General features: G+C 50.2%; 1 protein-coding gene across 2 annotated transcripts in view; it reads left to right on the forward strand.

Annotated features, from left to right (window-relative positions):
- Positions 1 to 15,492, forward strand: part of SEC31A (SEC31 homolog A, COPII coat complex component) — a 57,789-nt gene extending 42,297 nt beyond the window's left edge. For both annotated transcript variants that reach the window (XM_056111267.1, XM_056111268.1), the window contains 7 exons: positions 3,003 to 3,126; positions 4,616 to 4,939; positions 8,603 to 8,661; positions 9,476 to 9,718; positions 9,918 to 10,037; positions 12,417 to 12,488; positions 14,909 to 15,492. In XM_056111267.1, the coding sequence (XP_055967242.1) occupies positions 3,003 to 3,126; positions 4,616 to 4,939; positions 8,603 to 8,661; positions 9,476 to 9,718; positions 9,918 to 10,037; positions 12,417 to 12,488; positions 14,909 to 15,088 (1,122 nt within the window). In that variant the 3' untranslated portion in view covers positions 15,089 to 15,492. The remainder of the gene's footprint in view (positions 1 to 3,002; positions 3,127 to 4,615; positions 4,940 to 8,602; positions 8,662 to 9,475; positions 9,719 to 9,917; positions 10,038 to 12,416; positions 12,489 to 14,908) is intronic.
- The last annotated feature ends 990 nt before the right edge of the window (positions 15,493 to 16,482 follow it).

Below are 16,482 nucleotides of genomic sequence, written 5' to 3' on the forward strand. Positions count from 1 at the left end.
TGAATGACCAGATGTTTATAAAGCAGAAGTTGTCGGGAATATGAAGAATATTAAATAATATTCGTTAAAATGACTCAGCATTTAGTAGCATAAATGTAGCCTGTTTTTCTTTCCACTGTTTCCAGACTAATGTAAAGCCTCCATATTTTTTCAAACAACAGCTTTATTTTTATATAAAATAAATAGATACTTTGCCCATATTTAAAAAAGAAGCATAGATTAAGGACCACGGAGAGCGCTCCGGAGAATGGTGCTTAGATGCTCTTGGTGAGATTCACACTGTTTCCCCACCCAGGCCCCTGGGTCTCCTTTTTCCCAGAAATCCAGGACGGATGCTGATAGGCCGACAGGGCCTTCTTTACCTTTCGCCGTCCTGGACAAAAGTCATGGGAAGCCAGGCAGACCTACGTGTGCTCTGTCTGTTCCCTGGCGAGCAGGGCCTGATCAGGATGACCCCGTGTGACACAGTGCCTGTCCCCTAGAGCAGTGGTTTCTGCCCGTCCCCAGCCAGCGCTGGGCCGGGGATTTCCAGCTGTCGGCTGGCCCTTCCACTAGGGCTGGGAACCACAGATCTAGAATGTTCTCTCTGCTTTCCGTTTCCTTCTTCCGCTTCACAGATCATTGCGGAAAGCCTTAGGAGGGCCCGACTAGAACTTGATTTGTTGCGTGTATGTTTAAAACAAAACAAGGGCCAGAGAGATAGTACAGTGGGCCAAGCATCTGCCTTGCACGTGGCCGACCCGGGGTTGGCTCCCGTCCCCTGAGCACTGCCAGGAGTGATCCCTGAGCACAGAGCCAGGAGGAAGCCCTGAGCACTGCGGAGTGTGGCCCAAACACTAGCAATAAACAAATTTTTCTTTATTTTTGTGGAAGTTGCACTAGACTTACACTAGGAAATAAAATGATGATTTGGAAAAGGGAGGGATTAAGTTCCTTTCCAGAGTTTAAGACAGATTTCTCTGCATCGTGTGGCATTCTGTCACTGGGAGAAGGATCTCTCTCTCTCTGTCTGTCTCTGTCTCTCTCTCCTCTCTTTTTCTCTTTCTCTACTCTCTCCTCTCTTTTTATTTTTTTGCTTTTTGGGTCACACCTGGTGTTGCACAGGGGTTACTCCTGGCTCATGCCATCAGGAATTACTCCTGGTGGTGCTCCGGCGACCATATGGGATGCTGGGAATCGAACCCGGGTTGGCTGCGTGCCAGGCAAACACCCTACCCACTGTGCTGTCACTCCAGCCCCTCTCTCCTCTCTTTCTCCCTCTCTCCCCTCTCTCTCCCTCTCTCTCTCTCTCTCTCTCTCTCTCTCTCCCCCCCCACCCCCTCTTTCTCCAAAGGTAAATATATTTAAAGACCTTTGTTAGACTTAGAAATCTCATAAGGGGAGAAAACCAGGTTGAGGCATGAATTAAAGCATTGTTTGCAGAGCAGGAGGGGAGGGCTGGAAGGGAGGCAGGTTTCGTGGGGTACCACTCTGCCTGGAGCGTAGTTGCTTAGTTACCAGAGTTTGTCTCAAGACTTCATTCCCAAAGAAAGATGTTGATGGCTTCCCGTTCTTTGGGGGACCCTCTGGCCTTGCAGAAACAGGCGTGGTGAGGTGGGCTAACCCGCGGCGCCCAACCCTGCCTCGGTCGCAGGCTTGCCCTGGCCTCCCTGATCTGAATAAGGTTTCTCTGGGTCTGGCTTTCTCGGTGGGGGGGGCTAAACGGGGGGATCCCGAATATTTGCCCTTAATATACTCTGATTGTGCTGTTGATTCTTAGCTTCCTCGGGGACTAATGATTTTTGTGACGCTAACTGAAATCAAGAAATGGAGCTTTGTGTTTACAAATGTAATGGCAGCATGGAGACTATTAATGCTTCCAAACAATCACTCTTTCTTTCAGTTACTTTCTCTGGAATGTCTTTCCTTCCTCACTTAGAGGACGTAGCTCTTGCCTTTCTTCTGGACACTCTGGAATGGCGTTATTCCTTGAGCTTTTGATTTAGATTCTCACTGATTGTTCCCTCCCCCCCCCCCCCCCCATCTCCCTGTTACGTGGTAAATGTGCATTTTTTTTTTAAAGTACGCACTGCCTTGAAAGCAATTGCCTAACGTCTATGCTGTCTTGCGGCTCTTATTTTCCATCTTGCATGGCCATGAATGCCTTTGGGGTTTTTTTCTTCTTTTAACGTTTCGTTTTTTATTTTCTGTGATTGGTGTTTCTTTGTTCGATTCAGGTTAGAGTTGCCCCTACTGTCACTACCTGGAGTGACAAAACTCCCACTGCCCTTCCCAGCCACCCACCTGCAGCCTGTCCCTCTGACACACAGGTATAGCCTCCCTTGTTCCTCCCTGAGCGACGCTCCCTGACTCCGCAGCGCGATGCGCCCTGCCCGCTCGTCACCCTCCCCCCATCTGTCTGCCTGCTTTTTGCCTTTTTAAGCTTTTAAGATGCAAGAAGCGATTTTCAGTACGACTCATTTTCTTTTCTTGTTCCTCTCTCCGCCTGTAGTTCCAAATTAATTTCCACTAGAAAATCAATCCAGGTTCTCACTGGTCTAATTCTGATTTCACTGAAGATTTTCTTTCTTTTTTTTTTTTTTTTAACTCTGTGCTTTCTTTCTCATTTCTTTCTGAGCATCGCAGAAATTGAAGGAAATTGAAGCCAATTCCCCTCGTGATATTGTCCTTTTGTTTCCAAAATGTGGAGAGTAGATGGGATTTAGTAAAGGTGGAAAATCCTGGTGACTTGTAAATATTGTTGGCACTGTGTTATCAGGTTCCTTGGCATCGCTTGCCATTCACTGCAGTGATTGCTTTGGGCCTCGTTGAGCCTTAAATCTTCAAAATAAATTGCTTGGGGAAGGGGAAAAAAAGTGTCCTCAATAAGACTGGCTGTGGAAAATGCAGTGTTTCTTACAGTCAAGGTGTTGTTTACACATGAAAAGCAGAGGTGCGCAGATGCACCCGATAGCGTTCTGGGCTCAGCACGTGACCTCCTCTGTACCCTCTGTCATCTGCAGGGAGACAACCCGCCCCCTCCGGGCTTCATCATGCACGGGACCGTCCAGCCCGGAGCCACGGCCCCTCCGCTGCCCACCGCGGGGCACATGCCCGCCCAGGTCGCTGCGTATACACAGCCACAGCGTGAGTAACCCGCGCCCTGCTGTCCTGCCTCAGCCCCAGAGCCATGGTCGGGCTCCAGCCTCTCTCGTGCGAGGGAAACGAGCTTCCCTGGGGTGGCCCTGCACAGTGCCCCTGTCGGGCCTCGACAACACTGGCCTCCGTTCCCGAACCCTGACCGAGAGCCGTCAAAGAGAGACTCCAGGCCTGTAATTTGGGTCATAGAACCTCAGAGGGGCTCGAAGGATACTAGAGCGGGCAGGGCACTTGCCTTGAGTGTGACCAACTGGAGTTGGATCCCCGGCACCCCCCTGTGGTCCCCTGAGCCCTGCCAGGAGTAATCCCGGAGCACAGAGTCAGGAATCAGCCCTGAGCATCTCCAGGATGGGCGCCAAAAAACAAAGAATCAGAGAAGTCGTGGATGTAGCTCAGTGCTTAGAAGATCAAGTTTGCAGGTTTGGTTCTAGCAGCCCCCCCCCCCCCATCATCCCCGAAGAAAAATAAATTAAAAAATTAAAATACAGGGACTGGAGAGATAATAGGGTAAAACCTTGCAAGCAGCTAGCCCAGTTCGTATAGCATCCCATATGGGCCCCCAAGCACGGCCAGCAGAGATCCGTAAGCCCAGGGCTGTGAGTAAGCCGAGTGTGACCCAAAAATCTACACACACACACATACACTTTAGGGAATTATTTGGACTCTTTTCCTTGGCAAAATGATCCAAACTACTTTTGGAAAAATAGTCCGAGGTATATTCATTGTTATTTTCCATTTTGTTTTTTTAGACATTTTTCTCTAAGGCAGGTGTTGGTTCATAGTAAAATCGAGTTGAATGTTCAGAAAGTTTCAATATCTAGAGCGATGTCACGTGGGTAGGGCATTTGCCCAGGTTGCATCCCAGACATCACTTAGGGTCCCCTGATGGCTCGGGTTACTCCTGGCCCTGCACTCAGGAATCACTCCTGGCGGTGCTCGGGGGACCCTATGGGATGCCAGGGATCGAACCTGGGTCGGCCACATGCAAGGCAACCACCCTCCCGGCTGTGCTATCGCTCCAGGATGGTTTTGAGCCTCCTGGACCTGCTCCTCCCCTGCACAGCCAAGGGTGTCACTTGGCGTCTGTGCCTCTGGCCTGGCTCCACCTGGTGGCTCATCACCGTCATTGCCATCCTCCGGAGAAAGTTCCAAGAAAGTCGCCTTTTGCAGTTGTTTGGATCCGGGGATTCACAGATTTTCTTGTCTTCGCCTCCTAAAATGAGAGATCATCAGGAGACGGAGCGAAGGGGCAAGGCCCTGGGCAGCTGCCTGTGGTGGTAGGAGTGGGCTCCAGGTCTCCCGCCAGCGCCGGGCTCTGTGTTCGGCTGTGTTCAGGCACCGGGTGCGAGTAGGAGCCTGCCCTGCGCCTTCCCGCATGCTTGGGACTTGACTCAGGGCAGGAACCCTGGGGGGAAAAGGTGACGGAGCATCGGAGCGAGCCGTGACTAATGAGCGTCTCTTTTCCTTCCCGGTGTAGCTTACCAGCCAGTGCAGCAGTACCCCTTCGGATCCGGGGGCACGGCCGCCTTCCGGCCCCCGCAGCCCGCCGCGCCGCCCGCCTCCAGCGCCTACCCCAACGCCCCGTTCGCGTCCTCCGCGCCCGCCTACTCGGGCCAGCCTCCGCTCTACCCGCCGCCGCAGCACCAGGCGTCCCCGCCGGTCGCCAGCCCTGCCAGCGCCTTCCCCCCGCCCCCGCCCTCCGGACCGTCCTTCCAGCACGGCGGCCCGGGCGCGCCCCCGTCCTCCTCTGCCTTCACTCTGCCGCCGGGGGCCAGCGAGCTGCCCGCGTCCCAGAGGACAGGTCTGCGCCCCCCCGGGTGGGCAGAGGGGAATAGGGCTGCTAACTCCACACTGGGTGGTCCGGGGTGTTGGCTGCGGGTTAGAACACTCAGAGGATGTCTGCGAGTTGCCAAGTGAGGCAGGCGTGAGAACTCCCAAGGGATCAGAGCCCGCGGGCTGCCACTGAGCTTCAGAGCAGAGGCGAGAAATGGATGGGCGGACTGAGGAGCGGAGCCAGGTACATCTCACAGTTTCCTTCTGAGGTCAGGCCCCGCGGCATGTGCTGGGCCCACTGGGGGTTCAGGGGCACGTCCCCACTCGCCACTGAACATTGCCACCAGGGGTCACTCCTGAGCACAGAGCCACGGGTGGTCCCTGAGCCTCTTTGGCTATAGCCCGGCTCGCCTCCTGCTCTCCCCCAGAAAGTAGGGATAGGTGGATTAGCAGGCGTTGAACATGCCTGGAACGTCTGCTAGCACTTGCCGTTGTCACTCTCCTGGCCACGAGATTCGGGACTGACGTTTCAACTGGTCGGAACGGTGCTGGCGGTCTGCACGTGGAGACGGGAACAGCCCCTCGGGCTCAGGCCCTTAGAGAAGGACTCGGGCTGTGTCTGTCAGCACTGCCTCTGGGAAAATAGTCGGTTTCTTTCTAATCTGAGTTAAATGTTTGCAGGCTTTTTTTTTTTTTTTAATTTCTCCCTAAGCAAAACTGTATTGGGTCGTGGCATGAAGTCTTTGCTTATGTACGATAACAAAATCTCCTCGGGAGGCTGGAAAGCAAAGACTAATAATAGGAACCGCGGAGCAAGCGTTTCTCAGCCTTGCTGCTCCGTTGCCCCTCGCGGGCTCCCCGCCCGCTGTGTTTCAGTTAGTGGTTTCAGCTCTGTACTACTCTCCCTTCTGATGCCCTCAGTGTTTTTGCTTAGCTGCTGTAAACGGTTGTGAGTGAGCTGTGGCCTCAGTTCACGCCGTGCTTCCTCATGAAACTTGGAAGTCTTACTTGCCGTGTGGGTGATTCTTGCCAGGCCTCAGGACGTTGTTTTATTTCATGTGTTGGGGGAAGGTCAGGGTCACTCCCAGGACATTGCTCGGGGACTGCTCCCAGCGGTGCCAGGACCACACCCGCCTCCTTTATGCAAAGCATCGCTCGGCCACTGAGCGCTCTCTCCAGCTCAGCACTAAGATTTCAGAATCCTCTAATAGGGAACCACAAAAATGTGTGCCCCGAGCTCACAGGAATAGTGTCACAATCATCAGGACATGAATTCACTAATTTGAGGGGTGCGGACAGGGCACACACACCCAGTGGAGGTCACAGCTGACTCCTGGCTCTGCTCGGGGGTCACCTCTGGAGGTGCCCCTGAGACCATGTTTGCAGGCAACGCAGGGATTGAACGAGAATCAGCCACGTGCACCCTAACCCCTGTATTACCTCGGGCCACTTCCTGTTTTGAGGTCACACCAGTTGACCCTGATTTCGTCCCAGCACCGTATCTGATGCCCCCAATCACTTTTGGGAGTGACCCCTCAGTAGAGAGATAATAGTAAGTCCTGAGCCTCCCCGACTGTGCTTCCAGAAGAAAAAAAAATTATTGGACGGTTCTGTTCAGTAGTAGAACATGTGGGTTGCGTGCATGAGGAACTGGATTTATTCAGGCAGCTTACACACACACACACACACACACACACACACACACACACACACACATTAATTGAATCTGAAACGGCTTAAGTTCCATTTGACCCAGAATTGATTGCTTTCTTAGATAGAAGAATTAGATAGACATTTCTCAGGATTTAAGTTCTGTTCCCTTGAAAGATTAGTTTGTACTTTCTGGGCTTGAAGGATGTAGAAAAAAAACAATTGAAAGTGAAAAAATGTGTTTAGTATGTCTTTGATAATACCAGCTAAGTCTCTTTTACATTTTATCTACAGAAAATCAGTCTGTGCGAGACCAGGCACCTCTGTTGGAAGGTGAATTGGTTATGAAAATAAAGTTTTGGAAATCTTTGAATCATTTAGTAACATTGATAAATGGCCATTCACAATATTGCATGTGAACTTCAGAATTGAAGATATTCTAAATCTAATTAGAGTCATCTTTAAATTTGTCTGTTTAATTAATCAAATTCTTACAATTGGACTTAATAGTGAGCTTATAAAGTTGCTTTAAATCATAAAAGCCGTCTACTTGATATCAACATAAAAATTGCTACCTCAAGATTGTCTTACATTCAAGTGAGATTAAAAGGTGCTGGGGAAGATTTGTATAAGATTTGATAAATAATCTATAACCAGGACTTTAAGAACTTGATAAGCAGCGGCATATGATTTAATATTCTGTGATTGCCTCTTGACTGTTGTGAGATCAATTTGGTGAAATCTCTCTGTGAACTTGCAGAAGACTGATTCTGTTTTTTAAAATCAGGGCAGGTAAATATACATGCTGGTTGCAGTTTTGTTTTGGGGGGTGGGTTTTTTGTGTGTTATTTATTTTGTTTTGTTTTTTGTTTGGGGGCCACACTGGGCTGTGCTCAGGGCTGACTCCTGGCTCTGCACTCAGGGGTCACTCCTGGCCCAGCCATATTCGAGGCAAGCTCCTTACTCACTAGACTATCTGTATGGCCCCAAGAACTTTTTTTTTTTGAATCACTGTGAGATAGACCCTTACAAAGCTGTTAATGATTGGATTTCAGTCATACATTATTATTCTAACAATTATCCCTCCACCAGTGCACATTTCCCAGCACCAGTATCCCCAATTCTCTTCCCTCACCCCCAATTCTCCACCTCCTGCCTACCTGTATGGCAGATGCGCTCTCTCTCTCTCTCTCTCTCTCTCTCTCTCCCCCCTCCCTCCCTCCCTCTACCCCTCTCTCCTTCTTCCTCCCTCCCCCGCCCCCCTTTTGGGCATTGTGGTTTGCAGTATTGATACCGGAAGTTTGTCAAGAATATCCTTGTACCTACTTTTAGCACTCAGTTCCGAGAACTTGTTTTCAAAAGTTTCTTTGACATTCTACGTAATTATGTATGAATCACAGATTCTTTTTCTTGCTCAGCATTTTTGTGATTTAGCATATGCATATCAATAAAACAAGTACAGGTAAAATATTCTGTCTGATCTCTGGCAAGTTTTATTCCCTTTTTTCTTTGAAGATATTGGCATTCTGATATTTAGTGCATACTACTACAAATGTCCATGTCATACTCTAATAAGATGACAGCTTTTGGGGGGAAGGCATTGACAGAAGTGTCTTAGGGTGAATTGCTCTCGGGAAATGGGAGTTTGCTACTTTTATTCTTTTTTGTGAGTGAAATATATCTTAGGTCTGTTGATTCAGATGATTTGTTTGTTTTTTTTTCACCTACAGAGAATTGCTAATTTGGCAATTATAGAACCAGTATGGATGTGAAGACTTGACTGTTTTAAATTTAGTTCCTCTTTTCACTTTCAGTGGAAGTAATGTCAGGTCATTACTGTGCAGTAAGCCAAGACCTGGTGGCTCTTAGAAGTAACGAGCCTGAGAATCCCGGTCTCGGCGGCCCCACGGCCCAGTCTGGGGAATCTCGTGATGGTTACTTACGGCTTAGGGCAGAACTTGAAGGCTTTCTGTTACGATGGCGTGATGCCCTGAGGTTTCAGGATTCAAAAGGAGTATTTGCTCTCTGTTGTCTGTTACAGGCCCTCAGAATGGCTGGAATGATCCTCCTGCTTTGAACAGAGTGCCCAAGAAAAAGAAGGTACCAGAAGAAGATGCCCTTCCCATTGCCTCCCGGGGTTCTGTTAGCTGCGGTCCCCGGAGCCCAGCACACTTCCCCAGTCCTTTCCCGGGCACAGCTGACCGACCCTGTAGAGTCACTGAAGGGCAGGGAGGAAAATAGAATCCGGTCTCCTCAGAACTGTGCTGTGATCGTGGGGGCTGAATCGCTCTCGTCTTTGCGTCCCGACAGTCATCATGAATTTGGTCCCTGTATTTTAGGCTCACTGTGTCTTCACTTAGAGCATGAGTGGAGAAATCAGCCCTGAGGCCGAGCATTGTGTAGGTGTCGGTAACTCTGAGAGCTGTTAGAGCACCTGTCCCCCACAAATAAGAAAAGGCAGTCACCAAATTGGGAGGCACCGAATGAACAAAAAGTCCCGAAATGGAGGTCACTAATGGTCAGAAGCTTAGTCTTCTACTTGAGTGCTTAATGGCCAGGGCGTCCTGCTCCGTGACCTAGGCGAAGGGTCATACGCCCTGTCCCAAGGAGCACAAACACACCTTTGGCATTTCTGACCCTGCATCTTGAGATGGAAACTGAGAGGAAGTGTGGAAGGCGAGGGGGAGCGCAGAAAACCGAGTTTCAGCCACCCTCCCTCTGAGCTGGGGCAGCTTTGCTGTTCTTTCAGATCCTGCATAGCCTTTTCCGGGGGGGAAAAGGGAAGCACGGGAACTTAAGCATCTTTTTAGCCGTGGAATAATCTGCCTCCCTTCCGTCCACGTCCGCTGAGGACATGTTGGCGGCATTGTTTTCCTTCTCACGCGTGCTGTCTTCTGTTTCCATCTTTCGAAAGATGCCTGAGAACTTCCTGCCGCCTGCCCCCATCACCGAGCCCATCATGAATCCCCTGGGCGACCCTCAGTCGCAGATGCTGTCGCCACAGCCTTCTGGCCCAGCGCCCCTGGCGGGCCACGCGTCCTTCCCGCAGCCGCCACAGCCCGGGGGACAGCCCTTCCCCGGCCAGCCCGGCCTGCCGCCCGCCTTCCCCAAGCCCAGTATGGAGGGGGCCCCAGGGGCCCCCATCGGAACCGTCCAGGTAACGCTGTGCTGGGATTGCGGGATTGGGGAGCAGGGAGGGCTCTCAGGTGGGGTCTCTTAAAACAGTTTGAAAGGATTCTTCCCTTAGTGAGTGCGCGCGGCTGGCTTCGGGTTAGACAGCCTAAGTTAGACATGGTGGCCCTTGGATGTTAGTTTGGTAGCTTCTGGTCACTGATGGTGATTTTACTCTCTTGTAGCATGTGCAGGCTTTACCAACAGAAAAGATTACCAAGAAGCCGATTCCAGACGAGCATCTCATCCTGAAGACCACCTTCGAGGACCTGATCCAGCGCTGCCTCTCCTCCGCCACAGACCCCGTACGTCTCCTTTCCCCCAGTGGGCTTACTTGGAAGAACCTTTTACGTTGTTCTCTGTAATTACTGTCATTACTGTGCACTTATATCCTGCCTGCATATATGCCTGAAGGTGATTAGAGGCTGCCCCAAAGCTTCCATCCCTCTCGGAGAGACCGGCAAGCTACCGAATGTATCCCACCCTCACGGCAGAGCCTGGCAAGCTACCCGTGGCGTACTCGCTATCCCAAAAACAGTAACAGTGATGGTCCTCATTCCCCTGACCCTGAAAGAGCCCCAATATGCCATCGTGCTACACTGGCACGTGACAGGGACGAATGGAGATGTTACTGGAGCCCGCTCGAGCAAATCGATGGAACAACGGGATGATAGTGATTGTGGTGCTTAACATGTTTCTCACAGATTTACTTTTGTACCAAAAAAACACATTTGGACGGATATTTTGCACAAAAGTCAGACAAGGCGTCGGAGAGATCGTACGGGGATTAAGGACAGACCTTGCACACTGCTGCCCCGGTTGGGTCTCCCGGACCCTGAGGTCATGGTGGCCCCAGAGCATGACGGGGGCCCTGGGTAACCCCAGCACAAGGACCCAACCAACCCTGTCTTCGTGCCCTCACATTGTGCCCAGATTTTGGCTCTTTTGAATAGTGCTGCACTGAACGTAGGAGTGAAGACGTCTTTGCTGCCTTGTGTTTGGGGGCCCTTGAGGAGATTCCCAGGAGTGGAGCTGCTGGGTCCTATGGAAGCTCAGTTCCTAGTTTTTTATCTTCCAGAAATGTTGGGCCAGTTCACACCAGCAGCGAGGGAGGGCCCCTTGTCCCCACAGCCACACCCACACTGGGATGGTTTTTCTGTTTGATTGCCAGTCTCCGTGGTACCTCAGTGTTATTTTGATTTGCGTTGGGGAAGCCTTAATTCAAGAACTCAATTTATTACTTCCTTCTTAGTACTCTTAAAGCATGAGAACATGATTTTCTTTCTTCCCGTGGTGTTTCAAAGGCTCAGAAAGAGTCAAGCTTAAACATGGCAGATTTGGCAGTGTGCGGTTGTTTTGAAAGGTTGAAGCAAGATTCCAGTTCAGCCCTGTTTGTGTTCTGGCTCCCGAGGTGCCTTGTTACTGTGTGTAGCTCTCCCTCTTCAGGACACGGACCCGTGACTGCATCCACATGGCCATCGTGTTGCTGTGGATACGGGTCCCCTGAAAATTGCTGGCAATGACCCCAGTAAATCAGGCCATTATAAATACTGAGCTCCTGGACAGGAGCGATAGTGCAGTGGGGAGGGCGTTTGTCTTGCTAAGACACACACACACACACACACACACACACACACACACCTTTTCAGTGAAGTTACACACACACACATACACACACGTGCATACACACCCCTTGTCACTTCTCAATGAAGTTTGGTCTGGGTGGAAGCTAACACAGAATCCTCATGCATCTGGCAGACAGCCTCGTCCTGTTGCCTCTGACCCCACCCCATGAGTTACCATCTTTGTTCTAATAATCTCTATTTTCTTAGAGTTGCCCCCATTTACTTTAGAATGAAGCTGGTCACTTTTTTTTTTAATTTTTTTTTTTTATTAGTGAAACACCATGAGGTACATTTATAGACTTATAAATTTTTGTGCTTGGGTTTCAGTTATACAATGATCAAGTACCCATCCCTCCACCACTGCCCATCCTCCCCCACCAGGGTCCTAGCATCCCTCCCACCCCCCATCCCACCCCCCGTCCCACCCTGCCGCTGTGGCAGGGCATTCCCCCTTGTTCTCTCTCTCTTCTTTTGGGTACTGTGTTTTGCCAGAGAGGCATTGAGTGGCAATCATGTTTGGTCTATAGACTACTTTTAGCATGTCTCTCCCACCTTGGGAGGGTCTTCACAACACCCTTTATTTGGTGCTCTCTTCTCTATCTGAGCTTCCTTCTCACCTAGCACATGTGGCTGGCCTTCAAGTCATGGAGCAAAATTCCTGGTACTAATCTCAGCCATTCCTGGGTGTTAGTCTCCCGTTTTGTTGCTTTATGTTCCCCAGATGAATGCAATCTTTCTGTGTCTATCCCGCTCTTTCTTGGTCACATTTTTTTAAGTATTCTTATGTTATTTTTTGCTTTTTGTGTCACACCCAGTGATGCTTAGGGCTTACTCCTGACTCTGCACTCAGGAATTACTCCTGGCAGTGCTCAAGGGACTGTGTGGGATGCCAGGGGTTGAACCCGAGTCCGTTTTGTGCAAGGCAAATGCCCTCCCCACTGTGCTGTAGCTCCAGTCCTGAAGTGGTCACATCATGTGTGTTTAATGACAGGAGCCGAAGCATGTTCTTTGGATAGACGTTTATGTTAAAATAAAACAATTTTTTTCCCTCTCCTGCAGCAAACCAGAAGGAAGCTGGATGATGCCAGTAAACGTCTGGAGCTTCTGTATGATAAACTTAGAGAACAGACAGTAAGTGTGGCGCAAAGGAGGATTTCTTGATAACTGCTTGGTTTGTAGCGAATTAAGTGTCTCGCCAGCTCTTCCACTGGCCGTGTATGTGGGAGCAAAGTTGCTGTGAATATTAGCAGCATAGGCTTTGCTCTGTCTGAATCTTGAATTTCATTTCCTGGGCCTGAGGGGGTAGGGTGGGGGCAGATTTTAACCCTGCTTATAATTGGCAAGAGAAATATAAGCTTATAAATATTGGCCTGAAGGTGAAGTGACCCTGTATTCTTTTTTGTTTTGTTTTATTTGGGGACCACACCCTGCAGTGCTCAGGGCTTACTCCCGATCCTGCACTCGGGGATCACTCCCGATCGTCTCAGGGGACCATTTCGAGTGCCAGGGGTCGAACCCGGATTGGTGGTGGATGGGGCCAGCACCCTTCCTGCTGTACGATCTCTCTGGCCCCCGGTATCCATGTTTTTGCGTCTCTCGCATTCAGAAGTCAGAGAGCACGCTGGTTCCAGAGACCAGCTCTCTCTCTGAGTGCCGGCTCTTGGACTCTGCCGTTGGGAAGAGCTGCGGCCCAGAGCGAGTGAGTGCCCGTGACCAGCCAGCAGGACCAGCACCCGCGGCCCCTCCTGTACCCGCCTCCCGTACTGCCCTCTGGCTGTTTGATTAGTGAAGGCACTTAGACAGGAGGGGGAAAGAGAACAGGGCCGGGGGGTGTATATGCTCAGATTCCAGCGTCCCTCTTTTCACCTTCCCTGCACCGGTCCTGTCAAATGAAAATAACCGAACTCTTTATCACCTGAGACCCGAACTGAAACTAAATAACGACATGGGGGAAAAGCCCTGCAAGTTTTTATGGTTTTAAGAGTTGGCCAGATTATTTAGAAGTTACCAGAATTGTCAGAATCGAGGCCTGGAGAGAGGCTGTGGGGGGTGGGGCAGGCAGTTGGCCTGCGAAGCTTACCCCCGTGCCCGACACCGAGTATGGTCCTGAGAAGCCCCAGGAGTGAGCCCTGAGCACCACTGGGTGTGATCCGAGAGCGAACAGAAAAGACTCGACGCATCGAGTGCATGATGAAGGCTACGGCCACGCCAAGGGAGTGAATAAACAGGGTTTCTCTAGTCGCGGACGCTTTCAGATAAGTCGGGGGCCAGACAGTGGCTGCAAGTGGGTTGGATCCTTGCCACCACGTGGTCCCCTGATGACCCCAGTAAATTAGGCCGTTGCGAGTATTCAGCACCTGGCCCGGTTCACTCCGCAGTGTCCCATATTCCCTAACCCAATCCCCAGCATCTCAGTCACCCCAGGACTGATCCCTGATCACAGAGCCAGGAGTGAGTCCTGAGCCCCATGGGCTGTGGCCCCAGACAAAACCAAACTTGATCACTTGACATCCCGTTACTCATCGACTAGCCTGAGCAGGCACCAGTAACGTCTCCATTCTTCCCTGTTGCGTGCTAGCATAGCCCAGTGGCGTCTGCTCGTTCTAGGAACACGAACAGCCTCAAACCAATCGTTTAGGGTATTGACGAAGACAAAACCAAACCAAAGGAATATTCAGCTCTTGGGCCAGAGAGAGGGGACAGGACTTAAGGCACTTGCCTTGCTCGCGGCTGACCATGGTTTGATCATCCCCCCCCTTCCACACACACCACCACATATGGTCCCCTAAGCATCACCAGGTGTGGTCCCTAAGCAACGCTGTGTGTGCCTCCCAAAACGGGGAAAACCGCCAAGAATATTTCATGGGCCTCGGATGGTCTGATTCACTTGCATGCCGTTCAGAGCAGCCCTCAACTCTGAGCCTGTGGCAGCCCCTGAGTATTGTCCATTGGGGTCCAAACCCAATGCTTTCATGTATTTAATTCCTTCCTATTCATAGAAAGAAAATGGAACCGTATAAGGTTATATCTACACTGATTCATGAAATTTTAAATGCAGAGGGATATTAACATTTAATGTTGGGTTAGGAAATTTCCCTTCGTTTCTATAAGAAATACTGGGAAAGTTGTTCATGTGTCACTCTAGGGAAGTCTCTTTGTTCTGGTTCCATCTTATAATCTAAAGTGTAGCTTGATTAAAAAAGAAAACCAGGGGCTGGAGAGATAGCACAGCGGGTAGGGTGTTTTCCTTGCACGCGGGTGACCCGGGTTCGATTCCTAGCATCCCACATGGTCCCCTGAGCACCGCCAGGAGTAATTCCTGAATGCAGAGCCAGGAGGAACCCCTGTGCATCGCCAGGTGTGACCCAAAAAGCAAAAAAAATAAAAAAAAAAACAAACCCATATTTCTAGAAGTGTTGAATGGTTTCTACATTTTAAAATAATGTTTATTTCAAACCTCTTGGAATCATGAGGATGAAGTTAGTGTTTGTTGCATGGTCTCCGGGAAATTCTTTGTAAACGTCATTCTCTCTCTCGACTCCGCCTCTCAGCTGTCGCCCACGATCATCAACGGTTTACACAGCATCGCCCGGAGCATCGAGACACGCAACTACTCGGAGGGCCTGAGCATCCACACCCACATCGTCAGCACCAGCAACTTCAGCGAGACCTCCGCCTTCATGCCCGTTCTCAAAGTGGTCCTCACCCAGGCCAACAAGCTGGGCGTCTAAACGAGCAGCGCCACGCCCAGCCAGCGTGGCTGGCCGTTTTCCCAAAGAAACGTGTTTTTACCGATGGTAAGCCCCGGACCAGCCTTCACTCACTCAGCATGCTCCCATCAGCGCGGCCAGGCGAGCGCGCCACACGCTCTCTGCGGATCAGCTACCTTAGAGCTGCGCGGCACCAGGTGCTTCCTCTCGCCCGATCTTCCACCGCCCGGGACGCTCTTTCTGTCCTGCGTACAGCGTGTTTCCGGAATCACACATAGTTTGGTTTCCTGAAGGGTTCCCATGAAATGTGGTCAGGAAAACCTCGGGTACTTTCGGGAAAAGAAGCATCTGGTTATGCCCAAAGCAGAGCTGAGTCTCTCTCTTGTCTTCCTCACTTCTCCGTGTCAATCAGATTAAAGCGTATAATCCTATCTTAACGTGTATGCTGCTTTTTTCAATCAGGACAAACAACTGCTCTGCGTTTCGTTGAATTTTTTTTTTTTATTTTGTAGTCCTCACACTCTCGTCCTGAACAAATGGCTAATCTGCAGGCTGCCACACAGATCTTAACACATACTGATGAAAAGTGGGATAGCTAGCTTTAAATATCTGTAAGACGAAACAGTTTTATTCTGTAGCGTTGCATTGAGCTTTTTTCTACTAATGTTTTCAGTATTCTGTTTGAGCTTTAAGATGGAATTGCCTTTGTTTTTCAGTTAAAAATGCATTCATTCATATTTTTGGCCGCTTGGTTTAGTGTGCCAGGGATCGGGCCTTCTCCAGAAGGCATGTGCTTTACCACTGAGCTGACCCCCTAGCCTCATGAACACTTTTTTTTTTTTTAAGTTATTTAGCTCTGAGGTTAAGAAAGGAACTATGTTCCTCCGCCCCCCCCCCCCCCCCGTGTCAAAGTATACATTTTCTCTTGCCAAGTGATTTTATTATAATTTGTCTTAAGAACTGTGATTTAAAAAAAGACTCTTTGGGGGTACCACCCTCAGTTGCTCAGGGCTCACTCCTGGGAGTGCTCCCAGGACCCCACGGACTCTTACAGAGAATTAGAGGCTGGGGGACTTGCCGTGTTGACTCAGTCTCAGAGAGTTAGAAAACTGTGTCAGGGAGTAAGAGTCTCCATCAGGAATTGCAACCTGAGGGAAGTCGTTTTTTGTTCTTGATCTGTTTTGTTTTTTTCTTTTTCTTTTTTTTTTTTTTTTTGCTAATTTGTTTTTGCTTTTGGGTCACACCAGGTGATGCTCAGGGGTTGCTCCTGGCTCTGTGCTCAGGAATCACTCCTGGCGGTGCTCGGGGGGGCCATATGGGATGCCGAGAATCAAACCCGGGTCAGCAGCGTGCAAGACAAACGCCCTACCCGCTGTGCTATCGCTCCAGCCCCCTGGTTTGTATTTTTCCCCTTT

Source organism: Sorex fumeus, unplaced genomic scaffold, assembly GCF_029834395.1.
Source record: "Sorex fumeus unplaced genomic scaffold, SorFum_2.1 ptg000013l, whole genome shotgun sequence".
Classification (NCBI taxonomy): domain Eukaryota; kingdom Metazoa; phylum Chordata; class Mammalia; order Eulipotyphla; family Soricidae; genus Sorex; species Sorex fumeus.